The 20,975-nt window shown below is 44.7% G+C and overlaps 2 protein-coding genes across 4 annotated transcripts in view; one reads left to right on the top strand and one right to left on the bottom strand.

Moving 5' to 3' along the window:
• Positions 1–1,979, bottom strand: part of LOC138627148 (early growth response protein 2b-like) — a 2,706-nt gene extending 727 nt beyond the window's left edge. Inside the window, exons 1-2 of the mRNA XM_069709286.1 lie at positions 1,621–1,979; positions 1–1,483 (exon numbers count right to left, since the gene is read on the bottom strand). The exon at positions 1–1,483 is cut by the window's left edge and continues 727 nt beyond it. Coding sequence (XP_069565387.1) covers positions 420–1,483; positions 1,621–1,783 — 1,227 coding nt within the window. The 5' untranslated portion in view covers positions 1,784–1,979 and the 3' untranslated portion in view covers positions 1–419. The remainder of the gene's footprint in view (positions 1,484–1,620) is intronic.
• Positions 1,980–9,980: 8,001 nt separating this feature from the next.
• On the top strand, positions 9,981–20,613 carry kif11 (kinesin family member 11). Of its 3 annotated transcripts, none has more exons than XM_069709326.1 (27): positions 9,981–10,112; positions 10,309–10,384; positions 11,201–11,330; positions 11,591–11,688; positions 11,781–11,859; positions 11,953–12,138; positions 12,440–12,564; positions 12,658–12,748; positions 12,845–12,990; positions 13,108–13,204; positions 14,021–14,116; positions 14,206–14,294; positions 15,014–15,101; positions 15,211–15,284; positions 15,388–15,502; positions 15,750–15,821; positions 16,089–16,224; positions 16,939–17,111; positions 17,558–17,683; positions 17,777–17,932; positions 18,515–18,654; positions 18,752–18,912; positions 19,011–19,129; positions 19,215–19,437; positions 19,661–19,845; positions 20,083–20,187; positions 20,339–20,613. In XM_069709326.1, exons 2-27 carry the CDS (start codon positions 10,311–10,313, stop codon positions 20,450–20,452), a joined length of 3,198 nt encoding a protein of 1,065 aa, XP_069565427.1. In that variant the 5' UTR covers positions 9,981–10,112; positions 10,309–10,310; the 3' UTR covers positions 20,453–20,613. The 3 variants fall into 3 exon arrangements, with proteins under 3 accessions (XP_069565427.1, XP_069565428.1, XP_069565424.1); XM_069709327.1 differs by having other exon boundaries at positions 12,437–12,564; positions 20,342–20,613; XM_069709323.1 differs by having other exon boundaries at positions 12,437–12,564.
• The last annotated feature ends 362 nt before the right edge of the window (positions 20,614–20,975 follow it).

Below are 20,975 nucleotides of genomic sequence, written 5' to 3'. Positions count from 1 at the left end.
GTCTCACCTGAGCTGCCTGGTTTTTTTGTGCCTGAATCCCTGAGAGCACGAGGCACAGACACGACGTCTCACCCCGGAAGTGGAGTCGACTCACTCTGCTTTAAAACACCGTCTGTGACTCTTTATATTCAGCAAGAGTGCACCAGACTCCCTTTACATTTCGTCTAATTTAATCTCTGTGTGGACACACAGGAGACTCTGACAGATGACGGTGATGGATGAGGTTTTAGTTGGACTGATAAATAATGAAGGAGTGATCCAACACATTCTATGGGTTTTTAAGATATGGCTTCTCAGGACATGTTTTCCTTTTTGTGGGATTAATGTGGACATGAGGGGACAGACAGGATGTGTCAGGAGTCTTTTCCACCTCAGACAGTTTACATTCAGCATCGTGGGAGGAGGAGGAGGGGGGGGGATTAAGACGCAGAGGACTTCTTCTCCTTCTGCCGCAGGTGGATCTTCATGTGCCTCCTCCTCTCGTCGCTGCGCGCGAACTTCCTGCCGCACTGGTCGCAGGAGAACGGCTTCTCCCCGGTGTGCGTCCGGATGTGGGTGGTGAGGTGGTCGCTGCGGCTGAAGTTGCGCATGCAGATGCGGCACTGGAACGGCTTGTGACCGGTGTGGATGCGCAGGTGCCGGCTCAGCTCGTCCGACCGGGAGAACCGACGGTCGCAGCTCTCCGCCGGGCACGGGTACGGCCTCTGGTGCACGGGCGTCTTGCTCGGCCGGTTCGGGTACTTTCTGGGTCTGAGGATGGGCCTGAGGGGGAGGTTCTGGTGGCCGGGGAAGGCGGCGGCCATGGGGCCCTCGGCGGCAGGTGAGGGCGCGCCGAGCGTAAAGTTCCTGATGGTGTTGAGAGGCGTGAGAGGCGGGGGCACGCGCAGGGAGTCCAAGGAGTACGGCAAGGACTTCCTCTCCGGGAAAGCAGTCTGGATGTCCCTCTGGCAGCTCTGCGGGTAGAAGCCTCCGTACTCCGGCATGAGGGAGAGCAGCGCGGCGCCGTCCACGGTAGGTTTGGGCGCCGAGTTGTAGGACGGAGGCGCGTGGTAGGACACGGCGCAGGTGGACGTGGCCAGGTATCCCCCTGCTGATTGGTCCTGGTACATGTCCCCGCTGCACGAGTAGGACGGGGCCGGGTGGGGGTGGGGGTGTGGATGAGGGGGCACGTACATGTGACTGATGTCCGGCTGGCCGTGAGCCATGCTGCCGTCCCCCGCTACGTCTCCTCCTCCTCCTCCTCCTCCGCCTCCTCCGTAGATATGTGGCGATGCTGAAGGCGGTCCGGACACCGTAACCGGTCCCGGGGCGGCGATGTCCGCGCTGATCACGTTGATGACGTCCCCAGGTGTCCACGGCCCGCCTGCGCCTCTGGAGTCCACCGAAAACTTGCCGGTAAACGTGCGTAAAGTTGCCACGTACTGCGCCAAGTCTCCGTGGAGAGACAGCTCAGGTGTGCTCCTCCCCGCGAACAGCAGCTCACCTGAAGAACACACAGAAGTAGAATCACATTGATTTACTTTAACATCTTTAAACGTGGTTGTCATGGCGACAAGATGATTGATTTCTCTTTGTTATCAGAAGGTTCAGGTGCAGTCAGACGGATTCAGCAGCTCTTACCGCATTCATCCCCACCAGGTGTCCCTCCATCTTCCTCCTCCTCTTTAAACACCATCTGTGTCTCGGACAGACCCCCCCCCTCCACCGCGTACACATCTTTAGGGAGATTTTCCACCAGACTGCTGAGAGACGCAGAAACTTCCCCATCTACCTTCGCGCTCATTTCCTTCTGTCAGACGCGGAGGTGATTTAAATCCGAATCTTGTCGTCTCCAGAGTGTCTCCGGTTTTCAGCCTAACGGACCCGGTTGTCCCTCATTATGTCCCGTTCCGCCTCTCATCTCTTGTAAATAGCTCTTGGACGCTGCAGTATGGTTATAAAGGGAATCTCTGGGTGTCCCGTTACGTCATTTACCAAATATGGACTTGTGGTTTTTTTTGGTTTTTTTCTTAAAAGAAGAAGAGGGAACTCCAGGAATAGGACCGGTGGAGGTTTCCGTGACGAAACATGCACACAAAAAATGAAACTTAGTTTAAGTAAATAAACTAAAAACACGCAGCTGGTTTGTGAGATAATTTTTTTTTTTAAAGATTTCACCTTTTGTTTCATTTAAAAGGTGAAAAAGAAAAGAAGAAGCCCCCATCGTTGGGAGTTCCGGTGCCACCGTCTCCATAAAAGGTTCCTCCGGTGAGGCGCGCGGCTCCGTCTGCTTATATGGCCGGTATCCGGTATCTGGTTGTGTTACATTGTGCTGTCTCGGTGCCAGCTGGGCCCACACACGGACTGCACACACCCGGTGGTTTTCTCTGCTGCCTCGTCAGGGACACATTAGTCTCTGCTGTTGTTGTAGATGGTGTGATTAAGTGACAGAATAATTATTTAATTCAGCTGCTCGGGAAGATGAAAATGTCTTTATAATTTAGATTTAAAGATGTGTGTGTGTGTGTGTGTGTGTGTGTGTGTGTGCGTCCAAGAGCAAACATGCAGCTGCAAATATGACAATCTTAAAAATATCAAATCCCACATGGATGCCTGGTGCAACAACACAAGTCGGTCCAGGAATCATTTTTATTTTTAACTCAAAAATGATGAAATATTCTTGTTTTTAACTCCATTTTTCACTTGATTTCCGGTTGATGCTACTTTCTACTTCCACTACGTTTTAAAGGGAATTTTTGTGCATTTTATTTTGCTACTTTGCTTTTCCGATGAAAAATTGACACACTAGATCATAAAAAAAAATAAAAAAAATCTGTGTTGTTGGATCACATTTCAGGAGCATAAACTTCTCATCTGGTTCGACCAATAAATCAAAGAAGAGAGAAATAAATTCCAGAAACTGAAGTTTTTGTGTTCATTGAAAATGTATGAGGTTAAACAGACAGAACGTTTTCTTTAAGGAATAATTCTGGTTTATGTTAAGCTGCCCTATTTTCTCTTTATTTCAGCCATAATGCCTGAGTGTGTAAGACACCCGTCCGTCCACTAGGGGGCACCGTGTCAGAGTCACGATTAGCCTCGACGAGGTGTGAAAAGTGAGCGGCGTTAGATTTAAGCAACTACTTCGTCAGCGTTAGAAAAAGATTATTACTTTTACTTTCTCAAACGCAAACATCGGACTCCTGCGCGATCTTTTCACGCCTACGCGAAGCAAAACGTAACACGGTGTCCTCTAGTGGCAGACGGGTGTATTACACCTTTTGTTTTTACACATTTCCCTCCGAAGCCGTTTCACCACACCTGCTCATTCGTGTTTACGAGACGTGTCGACATCCCAGCATGCACTGGTTTTGAGGCAGGAAAAGCTGCTGTGATAAAAATAGCAGTATTTCTTCTGTAAGTGTTTGTTGTCTGATTCTCTTGATGTGAAAGCTGTCAGTTCATGTGGGAAGAAGAGACGCTGGAAGTCCTCTGATTGATCATCCCACGCCATCCAAACACCACAGAGCTTCAGGAACTCCACAGAACCTCTCAACATATCTGCACCTTGACTTTTGTTGATAAAATCATCTCCTCTGCAGCAGCTGATAAAAACCACAAAGGTTTCAGCGTCTTGAGACAATTTATTATGATTTAATAACTGGACTTCTTTTCCTCCTCAGATCTGAACTTTAGGCGACATTTTGACTTCCTCCCACCAGGTGAGACGTCGTCACCTTTTTTTTTCTGATTTCTAAAGTGTGTGAAGCCCCTGAAAGGTTTCTGGAGCGGTGATGTCTTTTCTTCCTGCTTCTTCCCAGGAGCGTGGATGGAGGACGGCAGCGAGCGACGGATCCGTCCGTGAGCTCGCTGAGTAACGAGAACATCTTGAAGCTGCAGAGACGAGCGGCTCTCCGAGTCTTTTCAACGCCCACGGATACAAAAATGTTGCTGTGTATTGTCGTTGTGTGGCGAGCCGCCCACCCTGTGGCAGATGGGGGTTTGGGCTGTCCACGCACACACACACACACACACACACACACACACACACACACACACACACACACACACACACACACACACATACTTCTTTCTGGTGTTTAAACACTCCCACACATATACACACAGAAACACACACTTTTCTCTCTGTAACAGTTTCTCTCCTTTTTCTGTCCGAATGTGTCGAACTAAATCTTGATTTTTCCTCCACACACACACACACACACACACACACACACACACACACACACACACACACACACACACACACACACACACACACACACACACACACACACACACACACAGAGCTCCATGGGGACGGTGCCCTGCCTGCACCCTCCGCCCACGCTCCTCCAGGCCGCCGAGGCTCTGGGGGGTTTGTGGTTTTGTGTTTGGTGGCTCGGGGTGTCAGCCGGGGGTCCGGCGGCTCAGCGGACCCCACCACGCCGATTAATCATCTGTCATCTACGGTTTTTGTTAATATGGATCTTTGTCTGCGACCGCCGCTCGAGTCCGGCCCGCTTCTCCGCCCGACGCCCTCTTTCACGTTTTTTTTTTTTATTGCAGCAAAAAACAAACAAAAAAAACAAGCAAAGTGTTTGTTTTTTGTGGTTTTTTTCTTTCTTTCTCCGAGTCGAAGGACCTTTGCGGCCGTCATCTGCTGCCCGAGCCACATCGGTGACCTCTGACCTCTCACACCGACACAGATATCAAAACCGCAGCACACAACTGAAGCTACATTTTTACATTTAGAGCTCAGTTTTCTGACTTTTTCTGTTTATTCTTGTTTAAAAGTGTCAAAAACTTCCTGAGAACTGATAAAAATCTGCATTGATTGTTTTTCATGATTTTGATATTTCCTAAATTCTCCTCACTTTTTCTGCCATTTGTCACTTTAAGAGGACAAAAACATCAGATCAGGAAATCTACAACCTAATTTAATTCTTTTTTTTTTTTTTATTCATTCTTCATGCAAACAAACAAGTGGATTATTTGTAGTTTCCGACGTCCGCTGGACGTCCTGCGGACGCTGGTCCTGTGGGTGACGTCACCCCGGCGGGTTTTTGTCAATAAAACACATTCAGTCCTAAAATAAACATCACGGATGGTCTGAACCTTCTGAGTTATGACCGTTCTTCAACCCTCGACCCGGTTCACCAGTCACACGCCGCCCGTCTGCCTTCAAGTCAGCAGGTGATGAAACGGGACGAGTAAATGTTTGATAAATGAAGGTTGAGGAGGAGGGAACTCTGGTTACGACAAATAAATCCTCTGAGATCATAAATTTATCATTTTTGGGGTTGAATTCTTCAGATGAATCTCAGTTTTGCTGGTTTCGGGCGACGCTCCGTCTCTCCGGCCGTCAACTCCAGCGATTGCATATTCATGGGAAACGTATTGACTGCTGAGTGTCAGATAATAGACAGGAACATGAATGAGCGTGGAGCCGCTCTGAATGAGTCCGACACCTTCAGCGGGACCCAGGAGGAGTCGGCTCGGATCAAACGGAGATAATCAGCTCCATGAAGGATCCACGTTTCACATCACTTTGATTTTATTCACGTTCATGTTATTTAGTGCAGTTTTAGACGCACAAAATGATGAATAATCCATCAAAGGGAGAAGCTGCTTTCTGTCCTCTCTTAAACTCACACTCACTGTTTTATACAACAAAAAATGCACAAATTTAGCTTTTAAATCTTTTCCTGTTGGACAACCTTGTCTTGAAAAGAGGATTTCAAGACAAATGAATTCAATTTAAACCAGTTATTTAAACTCGTGCACACAAAATCTCCAAATATTTCTCATCAGGGCTGCAACTGACATGTTTTCATTATAAATCATCTTTTTCTTGATTTTTCTGTCTGTATTGTGCCAAAAAGGTGCAACGAAATATGCACCTCGCACTTTTATCTTAAAATGTTCTGTTATTTTAGTTAAAGACAAAGAAATATCATCAAATTCTCACATTTATGAAGCTGAAATTACTGAAATCTGAGTTTCTCAATTTAGCTTTGAAAAAAAAGGAAATTATTCAATAATTATCAAAATATTTGCTTTAATTTCTGTGGAAAGATGAATAAATTCATCTTAATGTCTACAATTTTGACCAAAAAAACATCTCCAACACAACTTTAGGCCTTTTTGCTGACTCATGGCACCTTTTTGTATTTTAAATTTTGCTGAGCTTGCAGGAAGCTTCAACATATTAACATGCAGAAATAAATCTCCCTCTTTGTATATTTCACACAGAAACAAACTACAGCTGCACAGAAAAGGACTCAAATCAAAACCCAAATATTATTTACACTCTTAAAATGTTTATCCTCCTGAGTTTGGGCCTCAAACTGGGATTCACACGTTTCTCAGCAGTTATTCTGACGTGTTTAGATCATTTCATTCAATCCGTTTGGACTAACTAGCAGATTTGAGCATCAGAAACATCAACAAAAAGAAGAAATATCTTGTTTTTTTAGTTGTTTTTGCCACAAATAAGTTATTTATCGGTTAAAATCTGTTTTAAAGTCAGTTGACGTTGGTTTCCCTGCTTTTACCAAACTAACGCAGATTCACACTCTCATGTGACAAAAGAATGAAACTCACTGAGAAGAAATCCTGGTCCTCCTCGGTCGGGGTCTTCCTCCGGGCCTCCTCCTCTTCCTCCTCTTCTTCCTCACTCTCCGGAGAGATGGCCAGAGACAAAAACAGAGAGGGATGGAACCGGAGATGCTTCTTCTCGACTGCAGCCCGACGTTTGGACCGCCAAGTTACCCGCTCCTCTGGGTTCGTGTCTCGCCCCCGGAAAAGGGTCACCGTCAGCCGGGGTCCGAGTGGGCAGCCAATCACAGAGAGGCACAGAGAGGAGAGTGTGTGGGGAGGGAAGACAATACGATTGTTCCCACCTCACTTTGCTTCCACCCTCGCAGTTAAAATTGTTATGGTAATGAAGCGGACTTCTAGCTGGACGGCAGATTGAAACACGCTGAGATGGTTCTTTGACTGGAAGTGGAGGCCTGGAGGTGGTCGGGTCAGCCGGGGAGCCTCGGAGCAAGGCAGCTGCTGCTCCGGACTCCATGAGGAGGACGAGGATGACACACGGAGAGAGATTTAAGTTGTAGGTTTATTTTTTTGTTTTCCTTCAAGAAGCTATTTAAAACCTAATCCAGCTCTTTATTTCATGTTTAAACTGTCCGTGCACCTTTTAAATATGAGAATCTACTTAAATATCTGAATATAACTGAAACCGATCGAAGTTCAGCAGCACAGTTGGAGTTTGTGATGACTTCAGAAAAGCTCAAATACTGTGTTTTTACATGCAAACTGTTAAAAGGATATGTTTTAACTTAATATAACTAAAAACAAAAAGAGTGCACATTGAAACAGGTCAGGAGGCGCTCACATGCTGCTGCAAAAAACAAGGAGCCCAAACCACAGAGGCACAAAATGACCACAAAGACGCATTAAATGACCTCAGAAAAGTTAGAAATCAATCAAACACAGACGAACGACCCTAAAAAGATCAAAATCAAACACAATTCGACACAAAAATGAACAGAAAAAAGCCCAAAATACTGACAAAAACACATACAATGGTACAAAAAGTTGTAAAATGATGATAAAAAAAAATGCGAATCAAACACAATAAGAAAGAAAAAGCAAAGAGAAAGATATGAAATGACCACAAGGAGACACAAAACATCAAGGAAATGTAAATTGAACACAAGGAGTCCATGAATGTGCCTGCAGGTCAGAAAAACGTTGTTTCAGCTGTCCCTCGTTGTCCTCCTCCCCACAGTGTATTTAGTCTGTGTTCCTCTCTCTTAGTGTCACTTCGTCGTTTCCTGTTGCGTCGTTCGTTGTTTCCTCGTGTCGATGTTGTAGTTTCTTGGATTTGAATAATGGTGGATCCTTTTGTGGACCTTTATGTGGACGCGTCATTTCAACGTTGGACTTTAAAGTCAGACGGAAGACGAGACAGAGAGACAAACAGGACGTCCTGAAAGAGGACGTAGACGTCAGTAAACTCGCTGCTCTGCTGCCGACCAGCCGACGGCAGAAAAACCTCAGCGAATCCATGAATCAGAAATTCAGCTGCAACGAATAAACCTGCAGCTCTAACCATCATCCTGTAGGTGGCGCTTCACCTGCTACACCATGAATCAAAGTTGATCGTCTCTCTCTGCTATGACCTTAAAATCTAATAAAGCATTTCAGGACATCGATCCACCATTCAGCCGCTGAGTTTCTAAAAATAAGTCAGGCGGAAACTGTCCCTGATTTAAAACCAGAATAATGTCAGTGAAATGTCTAATTTCTGTGTTTCCTTTCAGGCCGTCTGAAAATGTAAACTCGAGCTTTTTGTCCTGATGTACGTTGTTTCGTGCGACTCCTCGTTTCCGGTGGAGAGTTTGAGGTTATTCTGACCTCCAGAGAAATAACAGACAGATTAATGGGAAACACAGCAGGCAGAAATAAAGAGGGATGATCCTTCAACTCTGCAGCCACAAAACTACCAGCTTTCACTTTAGTCAGAAACAGACGAGTGTGTGTGTGTGTGTGTGTGTGTGTGTGTGTGTGTGTGTGTGTGTGTGTGTGTGTGTGTGTGTGTGTGTGTGTGTGTGTGTGTGTGTGTGTGTGTGTGTGTGTGTGTGTGTGTGTAAAATAAAGAGGTTGCCAGATCAGAAAGGGCAACCCCCCTCGCCGTCCTCAGGGGGCTGAGTGGGCGGACGGTCCTCAGCAGATGGACTGCTGCCACTGGTCACTTCATGAACCTTTAAAAAAGAGGCAGAGCCTAACGTGTGAGTGTTTGAATTATGTCTTTAAATTTATTATATTTCTTTGTCTGTTTTAATTTCATTTTTTACATGTTGTTTTTTTCATTATTTAATGTCGATCTTTATGTATTTGTTTGTGTTTCTTGGTGCATGTTTGTTATGAAGCCCTCATTTGAATGTTTGTGAACCTGATCTAATGAAAAATCACTTTTTATCTATATTAAAATGTATATAATTGATCTGTTAGTCTGGCTCAATATTCACCAGTTTGTGTTGAAGGACACAAACCGGACACAAAAGGTGTGAGAATGAATCTCTGATGTAAATAAAGTGTAAAGATATGATTGTATTTATGTCACATCTGTGTGTTTATGCATTTTATTTTGTGTTTTTCAGGTGTTTCGGTTTTAGTATATCTTATGTGACAATTTTTTTTTCACTGATGATTTCAGTGTCTAAACAAATTAAAATCTTTTCCCTGATTTATCTTTTGTAAAATCAAAATAACCACAAAGATGCAAAATGAGCCTAAATAGACCCAAAACAACGAGCCCAAAACCACAATGAGGAAATTAATCAAACACTCATGCACGACCCTGAAAAGACAAAAATCAAAGACAATACAACACAAAAAGAAGCAAAATGAACAGAAAAATACACACAATGATAGAAAAAGTTGAAAAATGACGACAAAAAAAATCCCCAACGGCCACAAAAAAATGTGAATCAAACACAATAAGACAGGAAAAGCAAAGAGAAAGACACAAATTATTTCAAAGACACAAAACATCTACAAGGAAGTTCAAAATTAACTACAAAAACATAAGAACACCAAAATAAAAATAGCTCTAAATTATGATTGAAACCAATTCAACAATATGAAATAAATTAAATAAAACTCGATAGAATAGAAAACAAACATGATAAATAAGTGGTAATAAAAGGATTTAAAACATAAACGCACTAAATTATTATCAATATTTCCTGATTACTTCAAGAGCAAATGAGTCGTGAACTGTTTTCAGAAAGATGTCGCCATCTAGCGGAATTACTTTGGTATTTATACGGGTATGCCTCCCGTGATGCTCCGCGCCGCAGTCGTCACGTGCTCATTTTGACCAATGCGCTCCTTTGTTTGGACCTTGACTTTGCTGCTATTGGCCGAGTAAAATTTAAAAGTACTGTTTGAACTGGCGGAAGGTTTGAGAGCGCCAGAGAAGTCGTCCGTGAGAAACGTACCGTGCAGTCCGGAGGAGACCGAGCACGTTCGGAATATCCAACTTTTTAAAATTATTAAAAGTGGTGGAAAAATATAAGAAGATAACCCTTGAAGGGAGAGGAGGACTCGGTGTTCCGGTAAGTTCGTCTGGATTTACGGCCGTTTACGTTCGGCTAGCTTTAAGCTAACGTCACGTCAGCTGAAGACCGAGACGCGCTTCTGTTTTTCCGGTACCGTTAAACGGTGATTTACCACCGGCAGCTGATTCAGCTTTCTACTTCTCGGGACTGTTGTTGTTTTTTGGGGTTAATTTGACGTTGACCGTGTCTGCAGCTATGACGTCACACAACCTGAGCGGACTGAAACGGGAGGAGAAGGGAAGGAACATCCAGGTGGTCGTCAGATGCAGGTACGAAGACATTTAATTCAGATTTAATTCAGATTTTATCAGCTGAAACTGTCTTTATAACCTGAACGGTGTTAAACCTGCAGACAGGCAAATGCTCGAGTTTATTTCGACCACAAAAGTGAACTAAAGTTGGATATTTACTAAAAGAATAGGCCCCAAAAAGGCTTTAATTTTATTTACAAATGTCTTTAAAGCTTTTAAAAGTAAATCACATTAATATAAAGTGGTTTTGTTTGTGATTTCCCTCAAAACTTTTTGATAAATCTGCAGGTTTGCAGTTTCAGTCCTCTGACTTGATGTCAAATCCCATTTTTAAATAATTCAAAAACATGACTTCTTTTTATTATTCATCTCCAGATCATGCTTAATGATTATTAAATGACATTAACAGGAATTATTTTTATATATATTGCTGGGAAACACTCACAGAAATCTAATATAAAAATGCACTTTGTAAACACTTCTCTTTTTGTGTACACGCTTTGAATATCTTTTAAAAAATATCTGTTTTGATCAATTTTCTTTGACCTTCAACCTTTTATATTCTTGGTAAGCTCGATAATAAGATTTAGATTTATCTTTACTCCATAAAATGTCCAAAAATCAACATTTTTAAAGCATATTTATGACACTATAAGTCCAAAACTAAAAAATATTTACTTTATAGTAAAATAATACGATGAAGAAAAACATGAGAAGGTGTAAAAAATAAAAAAAATAAAAAAGATTTTGATTGAAAAGTTTTGACTCGTTTCAACCTGCAGATGATTTTTTTTTTTTTTTTTTTTTTGTGAATTTAAATGTTGGTGTTTTCAGACCGTTCAACACGGTGGAGCGCAAGTCGTCGCACGGCGTCGTCGACTGCGACCAGAGCAGGAAGGAGGTGGCGGTGAGGACGGGAGGCCTGAACGACAAGGCGTCGCGGAAGACCTACACGTTCGACATGGTGAGTCGGCCTCACCGTCTCCGAGCAAATAATCCACCAATCGGTGCGATCAATAAGTTGAAAAGTCTGTTCCTGTCCACGAACTTATTGATCACATTCAATAAAGTGTCAGAAATTGTTTCGTCCTCTAAACGATGATTTTTCTGTTTTCAACTATTTCGTTTTGAAAACTGAAAAAATGACACTTTCCTGCAGCCGAAAATGAAGTTTTTTCCCTTAAAAACGAACTAAAAAGATGAATATGAATTTGTTTGTTTCAGGTGTTCGCTCCGGCGGCGAAGCAGATCGACGTGTACCGCAGCGTCGTGTGTCCCATCCTGGACGAAGTCATCATGGGATACAACTGCACCGTGTTCGCGTGAGTTTCTATGCAGATAATCAGCAACCTGATAAACAATAATAATAATAATAATAATACTAATCACGTTATTCATGCTTCTTTAAAACCAGCTACGGTCAGACGGGAACAGGGAAGACGTTCACGATGGAGGGCGAGAGGACTCCTGACGAGCAGTTCACGTGGGAGGAGGCGAGTCCGCGTGGGAAAATACAAACTCCGTAAATTATAAGCGCGGCGCGATGAACGCTGAACGAAACGATGAACTTCTTGTTTCCCTTTTAGGACCCGCTGGCCGGCATCATCCCCCGAACGCTGCACCAGATCTTCGAGAAGCTGTCGGAGAACGGCACCGAGTTCTCGGTGAAGGTGTCTCTGCTGGAGATCTACAACGAGGAGCTGTTCGACCTGCTGAGCACCGGAGAGGACGTCACCGAGCGGCTGCAGCTGTTCGACGACCCGCGCAACAAGGTTAATCACAACTACGAAATATTGATTTTATTTCAGGATTTTAACCCTTTAAATCCCTTTCTTTCTTTCTTTCTTTCTTTCTTTCTTTCTTTCTTTCTTTCTTTCTTTCTTTCTTTCTTTCTTTCTTTCTTTCTTTCTTTCTTTGTTTTTGTTTTTTTAATACATAAAAAATAAATCATTATTTTCCGTACTGTAAGTGTTGGAAGTCTGGAGTTGTTGCTGCTTTCCTGTTTAGCCATGTTTTATCCCACCCCCTGCTCTGACCTCTGACCTCTGACCCCTGTGTTCGTGTCCCCAGCAGCGTGGCGTGGTGGTCAAGGGTCTGGAGGAGGTGACGGTCCACAACAAGGACGAGGTGTATCAGATCCTGGAGCGCGGATCGGCCAAGAGGAGGACGGCGTCCACGCTCATGAACGCCTACTCCAGGTACTGTCGGAGCCTGAGAGCCCCGTTGCCGTGATGACCGGCTGTTTGTTTGTTTGTTTGTTTGTTTGTTTACCTGCTCGTGTCTCTGTGCAGTCGCTCCCACTCGGTGTTCTCGGTGACGATCCACATGAAGGAGATCACTCTGGAGGGAGAGGAGCTGGTGAAGATCGGGAAACTCAACCTGGTAAAAATCAGAACCGCCAATAAATAAATAAAACTGCGTGTTTCATCATATTTATCCGTTTAATAAAGTCCAAGTCAAACCGCGCCTCCTCTCCAGGTGGATCTCGCCGGCAGCGAGAACATCGGGCGCTCCGGCGCCGTGGACAAGCGAGCTCGCGAGGCGGGAAACATCAACCAGTCGCTGCTGACGCTCGGCCGCGTCATCACGGCGCTGGTGGAGAAGCGGCCGCACATCCCCTACAGGTGACGGCTCCGTTTCTATGGCAACGCACGCATCCTCTTTAAAAAAAAAAAAAAAAGGGGGTTAAAATCAGACGTTTAAAATGAATCACACGTTGTTGTCGGATTAACTTCCCGCAGAGAGTCGAAGCTCACCAGAATCCTTCAGGACTCACTGGGAGGACGAACCAAGACGTCCATCATCGCCACCGTGTCTCCGTCCTCCAGCAACCTGGAGGTTCGTCACACACACACACACACACACACACACACACACTTATTTATATATATATACATATAGATTTATCTGTATCCGCCCGGTTCGCTGTCTGAATCACTTATTACTGTTTTCAGATCAATTCTTTGCATCATTGACGACTTCCAAGATTTTAGATCAACTAAACACCAAATTTAAGATATTAATAGTCCTAAAAGATCTTAAGTTTTGTCTTTATTTTCTTGATTTAAGCCCGTAAAATGTCCTAATTTGAGAAATCATATCGTCCTGTGTAGATTTGATGCCGTTGCTTCGTGGTTTTATATGTTTGTGTTGTCGTATTTAAGAACGTCGATCAAACGGAGCTTTAAAAGTTGTTTTTATTTTAAACGTGGTCGACGTATAATTCAAGAAAACAAAATGCAGTTTATTGCCATTAACATTTTAGTTTTTAAGTTTTGTCAAAACTTAGTTGCAAACTATTAAGATTATTATTGTTGTTGACATCGTTGTAGTTTTTGTTTTTTTGTGCAGATATGCTGAAATTCATTTTTCCAGCTTCTTTGCTGAGTCAGATTTTTATATCTTGTGGACTCATTTATTCTTTTTTTATGCTGATTTAATTCCTATTTTTCTTCTGCGTCGTTTGCATGTTTTTCCTTTTATTGATGATTCTATATGAATTCAGATGTTTTATTTTTGTCTCTTTTTAAGCCCTTTTTTCAATCTTCTCGTCTTCCAGCAACATTTCTGACTCCTTTTTTTTTAAAGTGTTGTTTTATTTTGAGGACTTTTCCGTGTCGCTGACGTCGATCTTCTGTTTCCGTGTGCGATCAGGAGACTCTGAGCACGCTGGAATACGCCAGCCGAGCCAAGAACATCCTGAACAAACCCGAAGTCAACCAGAAGCTCACCAAGAGGACGCTCATCAAGGTAGACGCCTCGTCACCGGGAGTTGTTTATTACTTTCAGATTTAATCGGCGAAACGTTTCGAGGTTTCATCTCGTCTGCGTCTCCTCAGGAATACACCGAGGAGATCGAGAGGCTGAAGCGAGACCTCGCCGCCACGCGGGACAAGAACGGAGTTTATCTGTCGGCGGAGAACTACGAGTACGTTTGAAGATGTTATCCCGTTTACTGATTCCTGATGAGTCGGCGACATAATCAGAGATCTTTTGATGAGTCGACAAAAGCAGTTTACAGGGAAGGAAAAATAGGAAATCTTCACGTGATGGTGAAGATATTCCGGTAAATAACTGAGAGGTTGAGAGGTTTTAAAATCCATTAATCGATTATTCATTTTGTGCATAAAATGTCATCATTTCCTAAAAGGAGACTTCTTCAGATGTTTTGTCTGAAACCAAAAGATATGAAGTTCATTTTCATGAGACAGAGAGAAAAAATGTAATCCTGATATTCAGGAAGCTGGAAACAAAAAATGGTTTGGATGTTTTGGTTTAGAAAATTCCCCCAAAAAAGAGAGAAGAAGTGCACATAAATTTGTTTGGCTCCAGCTGACTTTATGATCCTATAAATGGTACAAACATTATTTTAGTAAGTTTAGTTAAAAAGTTCATGTGGGCAAAAATATCTTTTTTAGTTTTCTGTTTTTATAAGGAACTTAGTTGGAGAGTTAATATTTTTAATTGATCCGTCATATTATAATATAAATGTGACTTTCAAAATGAGATGTGTGTTCAGCTTCAGAGATATTTTGTAGACAATAACTGGTGTGTGTGTGTGTGTGTGTGTGTGTGTGTGTGTGTGTGTGTGTGTGTGTGTGTGTGTGTGTGTGTGTGTGTGTGTGTGTGTGTGTGTGTGTTTTTCAGGACTATGATGGGTCAGATCACGTCTCAGGAGGAGCAGGGAGTCGAGTACACCGACAAGATCGCTGCCATGGAGGAGGAGCTGAAGAAGGTAGGACCGCCGGACCTCCACTCGGGAACCGTAACGTCCTCCGTGTCTCCGTCCTCACGCCGTCTTCTCTCCGTCCTCACGCCGTCTTCTCTCCGTCTTCTCTCCGCAGGTCACCGAGCTGTTCACGGACAGTAAAACCCGTCTGCAGCAGTGCGCCATCGACCTGGACGAGAAGCATCAGAGGTGCAGCAACTTCCATTTTAAAACTCACACCACACACGTCCTGTTTTAAAGAAGGAAGTCTGCAGGAATTGTCTGAACTGAAGCTTTGATTTTTCTCTGTCAGGCTGGAGGAGACGAGCCGAAACCTGCAGAGGACCAAAGAGCAGCTGAGTCAGGAGGAGTTCGTCAGCTCGGCGCTGAGCTCAGCCCAGGAGACGCTGTACGACACGGCCGGACAGGTCGGGACACGTCTCCCCGATCACACAATCACACCGGCCTCCGAAGCATCTTCATTAACTACATCTTCTTATTCTTCTTCTGTCTTTAGTTCCGTTTCTGTCTCTTACTCTGCAAATGCATCATAGATTTCATTAAACTTCCTGTTTTTGTTATTTTTAGCCCAACTTCCCCTTTTAAAAAGAACATGTTAAATGTTGTTTGCCTCCGTCAGTCTCCGAGTGATTGATGTGATGTTTCCTCCTGCAGCTGCTGAGCACCGTGGACGCCAGCACCAGCGACGTCTCAGGGCTCCACGACAAGCTGGACAGGAAGACAAAGGTTTCTCCAACTAAAAAAAATAAACACTCCCGTTATCACGTTTCACTACAGAAAATATCATGAAATCACAACTGCACAGACGTCAGTCTGACAAAAGAAGAAGTTATATTAGTGCATCAGTCAGTGATATTGAAACTTCCCGTCTTCAAAACAAAATCATCATCATCATCATCTCTACACCTTCGACTCTGCAGGACATCTGCACGTTGTGTTTTTGTAAAATGTTAAATGCGTCATCAGGACTAACGAACTCGGCTTTACTTGCAGGTGGAGCAGCACAACAGTCAGATGCAGCAGAGCTTCGCCGAGCGGATGGAGGGAGCGTTCAGCAGCATGCAGCGCTGCGTTCAGCAGCACGCCGGCAAACACGGCGACATGCTGAGCAGCTACTCGCAGGCCATCGGTAAGACCGCAGGAGGAGAATGGTGGACGGTTCACGATTTAATGTCCGAGAGGGTTAAATACCAAACACGCATTAAGTGTGCAGACGCCTGAAAATAAATGTTTGCATTTTAGTTTTATCGAAAGAAAAGTGGACGTTTAGTGTCTCGATCAAAAAGACTCCTTCAGTTCTGACCATGAACTGTTTATAAAAGAGTTCGTAGCTTCCAGGTCTGTAAAATGGTTCCGATCCAGAAGTGTCTTCAGCTGCAATACCAGCGAGTGCCACTAGAGGTCGGCTCCAAAAAGCCTCCGGCTCCATAGACTCCCATTCAACTTCTGTCATCAAATCCAAAGTGAATAAAATGTGTCCATCAGTTATCTCGGTGTTGTTAGCTAAAGTCACTCCTTCTTCTTAGTTTTCTGGAGGTCCATCTGAAAATAATCCCTCATTCATTAGAAAAGAAGATTCAAGAAGACCTGTTTTTGGGGGCGTGTCTGTTTGATTGACAGGCCTGCGGTGCAGTCAGGTTACAGCTATCGGTGGGCGGGACGTTGTATCGTCAGGTTTCCAATCAGATCGGTCAGATCCACCTCTGGCTCCTCCCCCAGCTTGTCCAAATATGGTCACTTCCTGCTCCAAACCGCTCCGAACTAGCAAAGATGGTGACGGACAGAATCTGAACTGGAGGCTGATCGTTTACGAAGCTCTCTCTCGTCTCTCCATTCTGCTCAGATGGTTTACTTGTGATGAACGAGGCGGCGCTGAAAGGAGCTCTGGGGACTGTGGAGTCCTTGGTGGGCGGAGTCGGGCCGCTGGTGGCCGGGGGCGTGGCTCGCTGTCGGGAGAAGGTGCAGCAGCAGGAGGCGCTGTGTGTGCAGGACAAGGAGAGTCTGCTGCAGCTGCTGGTCAGACTTCATTCATTTCTCTTCAGTTGGAAGTTTTTAATTTAGAATTAAACATGTTGGTTTTATTTAGTTTGTCAGGCTGAAAAAGAAATTTAAAACTGAAGCATCGTGGGACATTAGACGGTTTAATGATGGGATTTATTTGCAGGAATTTGAAGCTGAAAATCCAAATATTCTTTAAATCTTAATATTAAATCTTGAGAAAGAGAGAATTATGGCCCATTAAATTAATTTATTACCAATTTTGTTCATAAATCCTGATCAGTACGAAGCTCGCAGTAATTTTAAAGGAGGAAGAACAACTAATGTTTTCGACAGGAAGCTCGTCTTCATCAGAGGAAGAAGAGGCAGCAGATATCAGTATGACATCATGAACCGAGAATCCTTCTCAGTTCAGTTCTGTCGTCCCGTTTGTGTTTCGGCTGATGAGGTTTTTGTGCGAGCAGGAGGAGCACCGGCAGGACATGGAGGAGGTGCTGCAGGTCCGGACTCTGATGGGTTTGTCGGCCGTGAAGGAGCTCGGCGGCACTCTGAGGTCGTCGTTGGAGACGCAGCGAGCGCTGGCCGACCAGGCGAGTCCCTCCGCGCCTCCGATTCTTCTCCTTCTTACCCGATCTCGTCCGGCGACACAGAGAGTGAAACATCTTTTTGTTTCCTTCCGTCAGGTGGAGGCGATGAAGGAGGTGGGCGTGTTCTTCAGCGGCCTGGTGCAGCAGTTGGCGGCGCTGCGGACGGCCGCCGTGCGCGGACTGAGCGCGCTGCAGGACGACCACGACCGGCTGGAGGACGAGATCCGGCGGGCGCAGGACAGACAGCAGACGGTACGACGCCGCGGAGACACGGAGATGCTGCAGCGCCTCCAAAAACCTTAGTGGAAAAAAAGTCAGCTGACCAGAGATGGATTTATTTATTTAACCAGAATAAACTACACAAAAAATAAAATAGACCCAATAGACCACAACATCTGAGGCTGCATTAAAAAAAACAAAAAAAACGTGCGTCTAACTTCATATTAGTGCCTCTTTTGTAAATAAATGTCTCTTCTTCATTATGAAACGATTATTGAAGCGTTAATCGCGGTTTTATTTGCATGACAATTAGATTTCGTGGCTCCTTTAAACCTCGTCTGTCGTGTCAGGAAGTCGACGCAAACTTTGAGATCTGCAGTAGAAAGAAAAATCCACTCGCTGGCGCTGAAATGCAAATATCCAAATTTCATCTTTTGCAACTTGAGTGTGATGTGTGAACACATCTTGAGTGACTAAAGTTAAAGAAAGAGGAAGTGTGAAGTGCCAAATAGGGAAAAAAATTAATCAAAAAGAAAAGCTGCTTTTTTTTTTTTTTTTTTTACAGTCGCAAGTTAAAGTATAGAAACTGTGACCTCCTCCTCCTCATCCTCTCAGGGGATGAAGCAAACCATCCAGTGCCTGCAGGACCAGCTCAACCTGCTGAGCCTGGAGGCCCAGAAGGACTTCAGCCACCTGCGCTCGGCCTCCAGAGAGCTGCAGAAACCTGTGCAGAGCCTCCAGGAGGAGTTCAGCAGGTGAGTCGGAGGAGGAGGAACAAAAAAAAAGAAAAGTGTGGTTTTTTTATTTTCCTTTTGAGATCCTCGTCTCACCGTCTGGTTCCTCCGTGTGCAGCGGCTGCAGCGCGGTGGAGCGGCAGGCCTCGGCCCAGGTGGACCTCCTCTCCTCCACCTCCTCCTCCCTCGCCTCCTCTCTGCGTCTGACTGCCGACGAGAGCCGGCAGACTTTGGAGGAGATGACGGGCTCCTGCTGCAGCCTCCGCAGCGCCGTGTCCGGTACCGAACCCAGTCCCGTCTTCGTCTTCGTCTTCTTCTTGTCGTCGTCGTCGTCTGCAGCGGTTCAGTGTGACTCAGTTTGGCTGTTTGACCTCCAGGTCTGGTGGAGCGGGACCTCCAGTGGAGCTCCAGAACCTGGGAGCACGCCGAGACCCGAGCCCAGGAACACCTGTCCCTGCTGGGGGGGATTTCAGTTGAAGTTCAGAACCTGCAACAGGTGAAAAAAAAAAAAAAAAAAAAAGGAGGTTTTGGAGTCCATCGGTTGAAACTTGTCCTCACCCGTCCGTCCTTCGTCCCCTCAGAGCGTCGAGCTGCGCTGCACCGAGCAGCTCCGGGCGGCCGAGGACGAGCTGTCGGGCCGTCGGGAGGAGACGGAGCGGGCCCTGACGGCCGTGCAGAACCGGACCTCCCTGGACCGGACGGTTCTGGACCGGCAGCAGGCGGAGCTGCAGCGCCACGTTGGGACGGGCCAACAGCTGCTGCAGAACTTCCTGCGGGACGAGCTGCAGCACGACGTTCCCACCGGTAAAACACTTCAACCTCTTTCTGCGTCTTTTACAGGTTCCAGAATTTGCTTTGACAAATTTTATTGAAACGCGTTCAGAGCGCCGTAACGGTCTCCAGGTTCTTCGGGCGTTGTGCCGAGGCCGCTGCGTTCCCTGAACTCCTGTAGTTTGATGGGAACTACGGCGGCGCTGCAGAGCAAAACAATGAAAAGGAAAACTAACAGTCCATCTGCTGCCTTCAGGTGCGACGCCGCAGCGCCGGGAGTTCGAGTATCCCCGGCAGCTGACGAAGTCGCGGCGCCGCAGTGAGCTGCTAGAGAGCCTGAGGAGGCAGCAGGAGGCGCTGCAGGCCGCTATGAAGGAGGGGGAGGAGCCAGAGGAGGAGGAGCCAGAGGAGGAGGAGGACAAACACAGCCAAGTCGACCACGTAGGTCTTCACTTTTTTTTGTCCTCCAGTGACTCCTCATTTCACACAGGAACCCGGTTTACACGCATGTAGTGATGCTTTCTGCTTTATTTACATCTTTTATACACGTTTTAAACATTTTATCATCAAAATATGATCTCTGATTTGTTTTATTTTTGAGCCGAACTCAAAAACTCTGCCTCGAAACGAACCCTTCTTTTTTCTCTGTTTGACCTGGTTCCTCTCCGTCGTGTTCAGGACTCTCTGGAGGACGAGACCTGCAACGAAAGCTGCGCCACCGAGCCATCGTTCATCGACGAGAACCTCGTCTTCAACGAGAGCAGACGGGTTCCCTTCTTCAAGGTGAGCGGGAAAAAAATCAAGCAACGACCAAAGAGAAGCTTTAAAATCTGTTGTGATGTCCAAGAAAACTGAGAGATTCATATTTTCTTCACCTGTAAAGGACACGAATGATTATTAATCCGTCTGTATTCTTGTACTTTCTGTTTTCCAGCAGAAGAAAGGCAGCAAGAAGGAGTCGAAGATGGCCGGCAAGCCGAAAGCATCCGAGAACGAAGCCACGTCGACGCCTCTGAAATCCCGGCTGCCGCTCCGCTGCCAGAACTAAACCAATTTCAATGTTTGTTTTTTTTTATTTTTAAATAACATTATGATTGTTTTCTCTTATCTTTGTCTCTTTAAATTTTAAGTCTGTTATTGTTTTTTGTCTCGTTTTAGTGCCGTAGTCGTCTGAACACTTTCAAGTTGCTTGTAAAATTAAAGCGATTTATATCTTTATATTTTTGTTTATTATTTTTCCAGTAAAAATACATAATCTGTGAGCCCCTCATTATTATATTATATTATTATTACAATAGATTTTAGAAGATGGGTTTTTTTTTTAACGAAATGAGGTTTCCATGGACCAAAGTTTTTAAATAATATTTCATTTTTAAACTGATTAAGCGCCCTGTCTTTAGAAATAACAGCACATTTTATCTCCGTATGGTCAAAAATAAGCTTTATTTTGGTTGGCAGGCACAGAAAAATGATCAAATCGAACCAGAATACATCAACAAAAGAAAGGAAGGACAACAAAAAAGGTGTCAACAAGAAACAACAGATAAATCAATAATAACTGAAATATTATC

This window comes from Brachyistius frenatus, unplaced genomic scaffold, assembly GCF_029030835.1.
Source record: "Brachyistius frenatus isolate BFR_SWC_R1_liver_20210118 unplaced genomic scaffold, ASM2903083v1 Contig_82, whole genome shotgun sequence".
NCBI lineage: Eukaryota > Metazoa > Chordata > Actinopteri > Embiotocidae > Brachyistius > Brachyistius frenatus.
Note: the sequence above shows the minus strand (reverse complement) of the source record. Positions and strands in the feature narration are given on the sequence as shown.

Bases quoted from the DNA above. Each gene is read 5' to 3' on its own strand.
- kif11 (XM_069709323.1), top strand. From the start codon at position 10,311: ATGACGTCACACAACCTGAGCGGACTGAAACGGGAGGAGAAGGGAAGG. The intron at 14,295-15,013 runs GTACGTTTGAAG...TGTGTTTTTCAG, and splicing joins CTGTCGGCGGAGAACTACGA to GACTATGATGGGTCAGATCA. The intron at 15,822-16,088 runs GTTTCTCCAACT...CTTTACTTGCAG, and splicing joins AGCTGGACAGGAAGACAAAG to GTGGAGCAGCACAACAGTCA.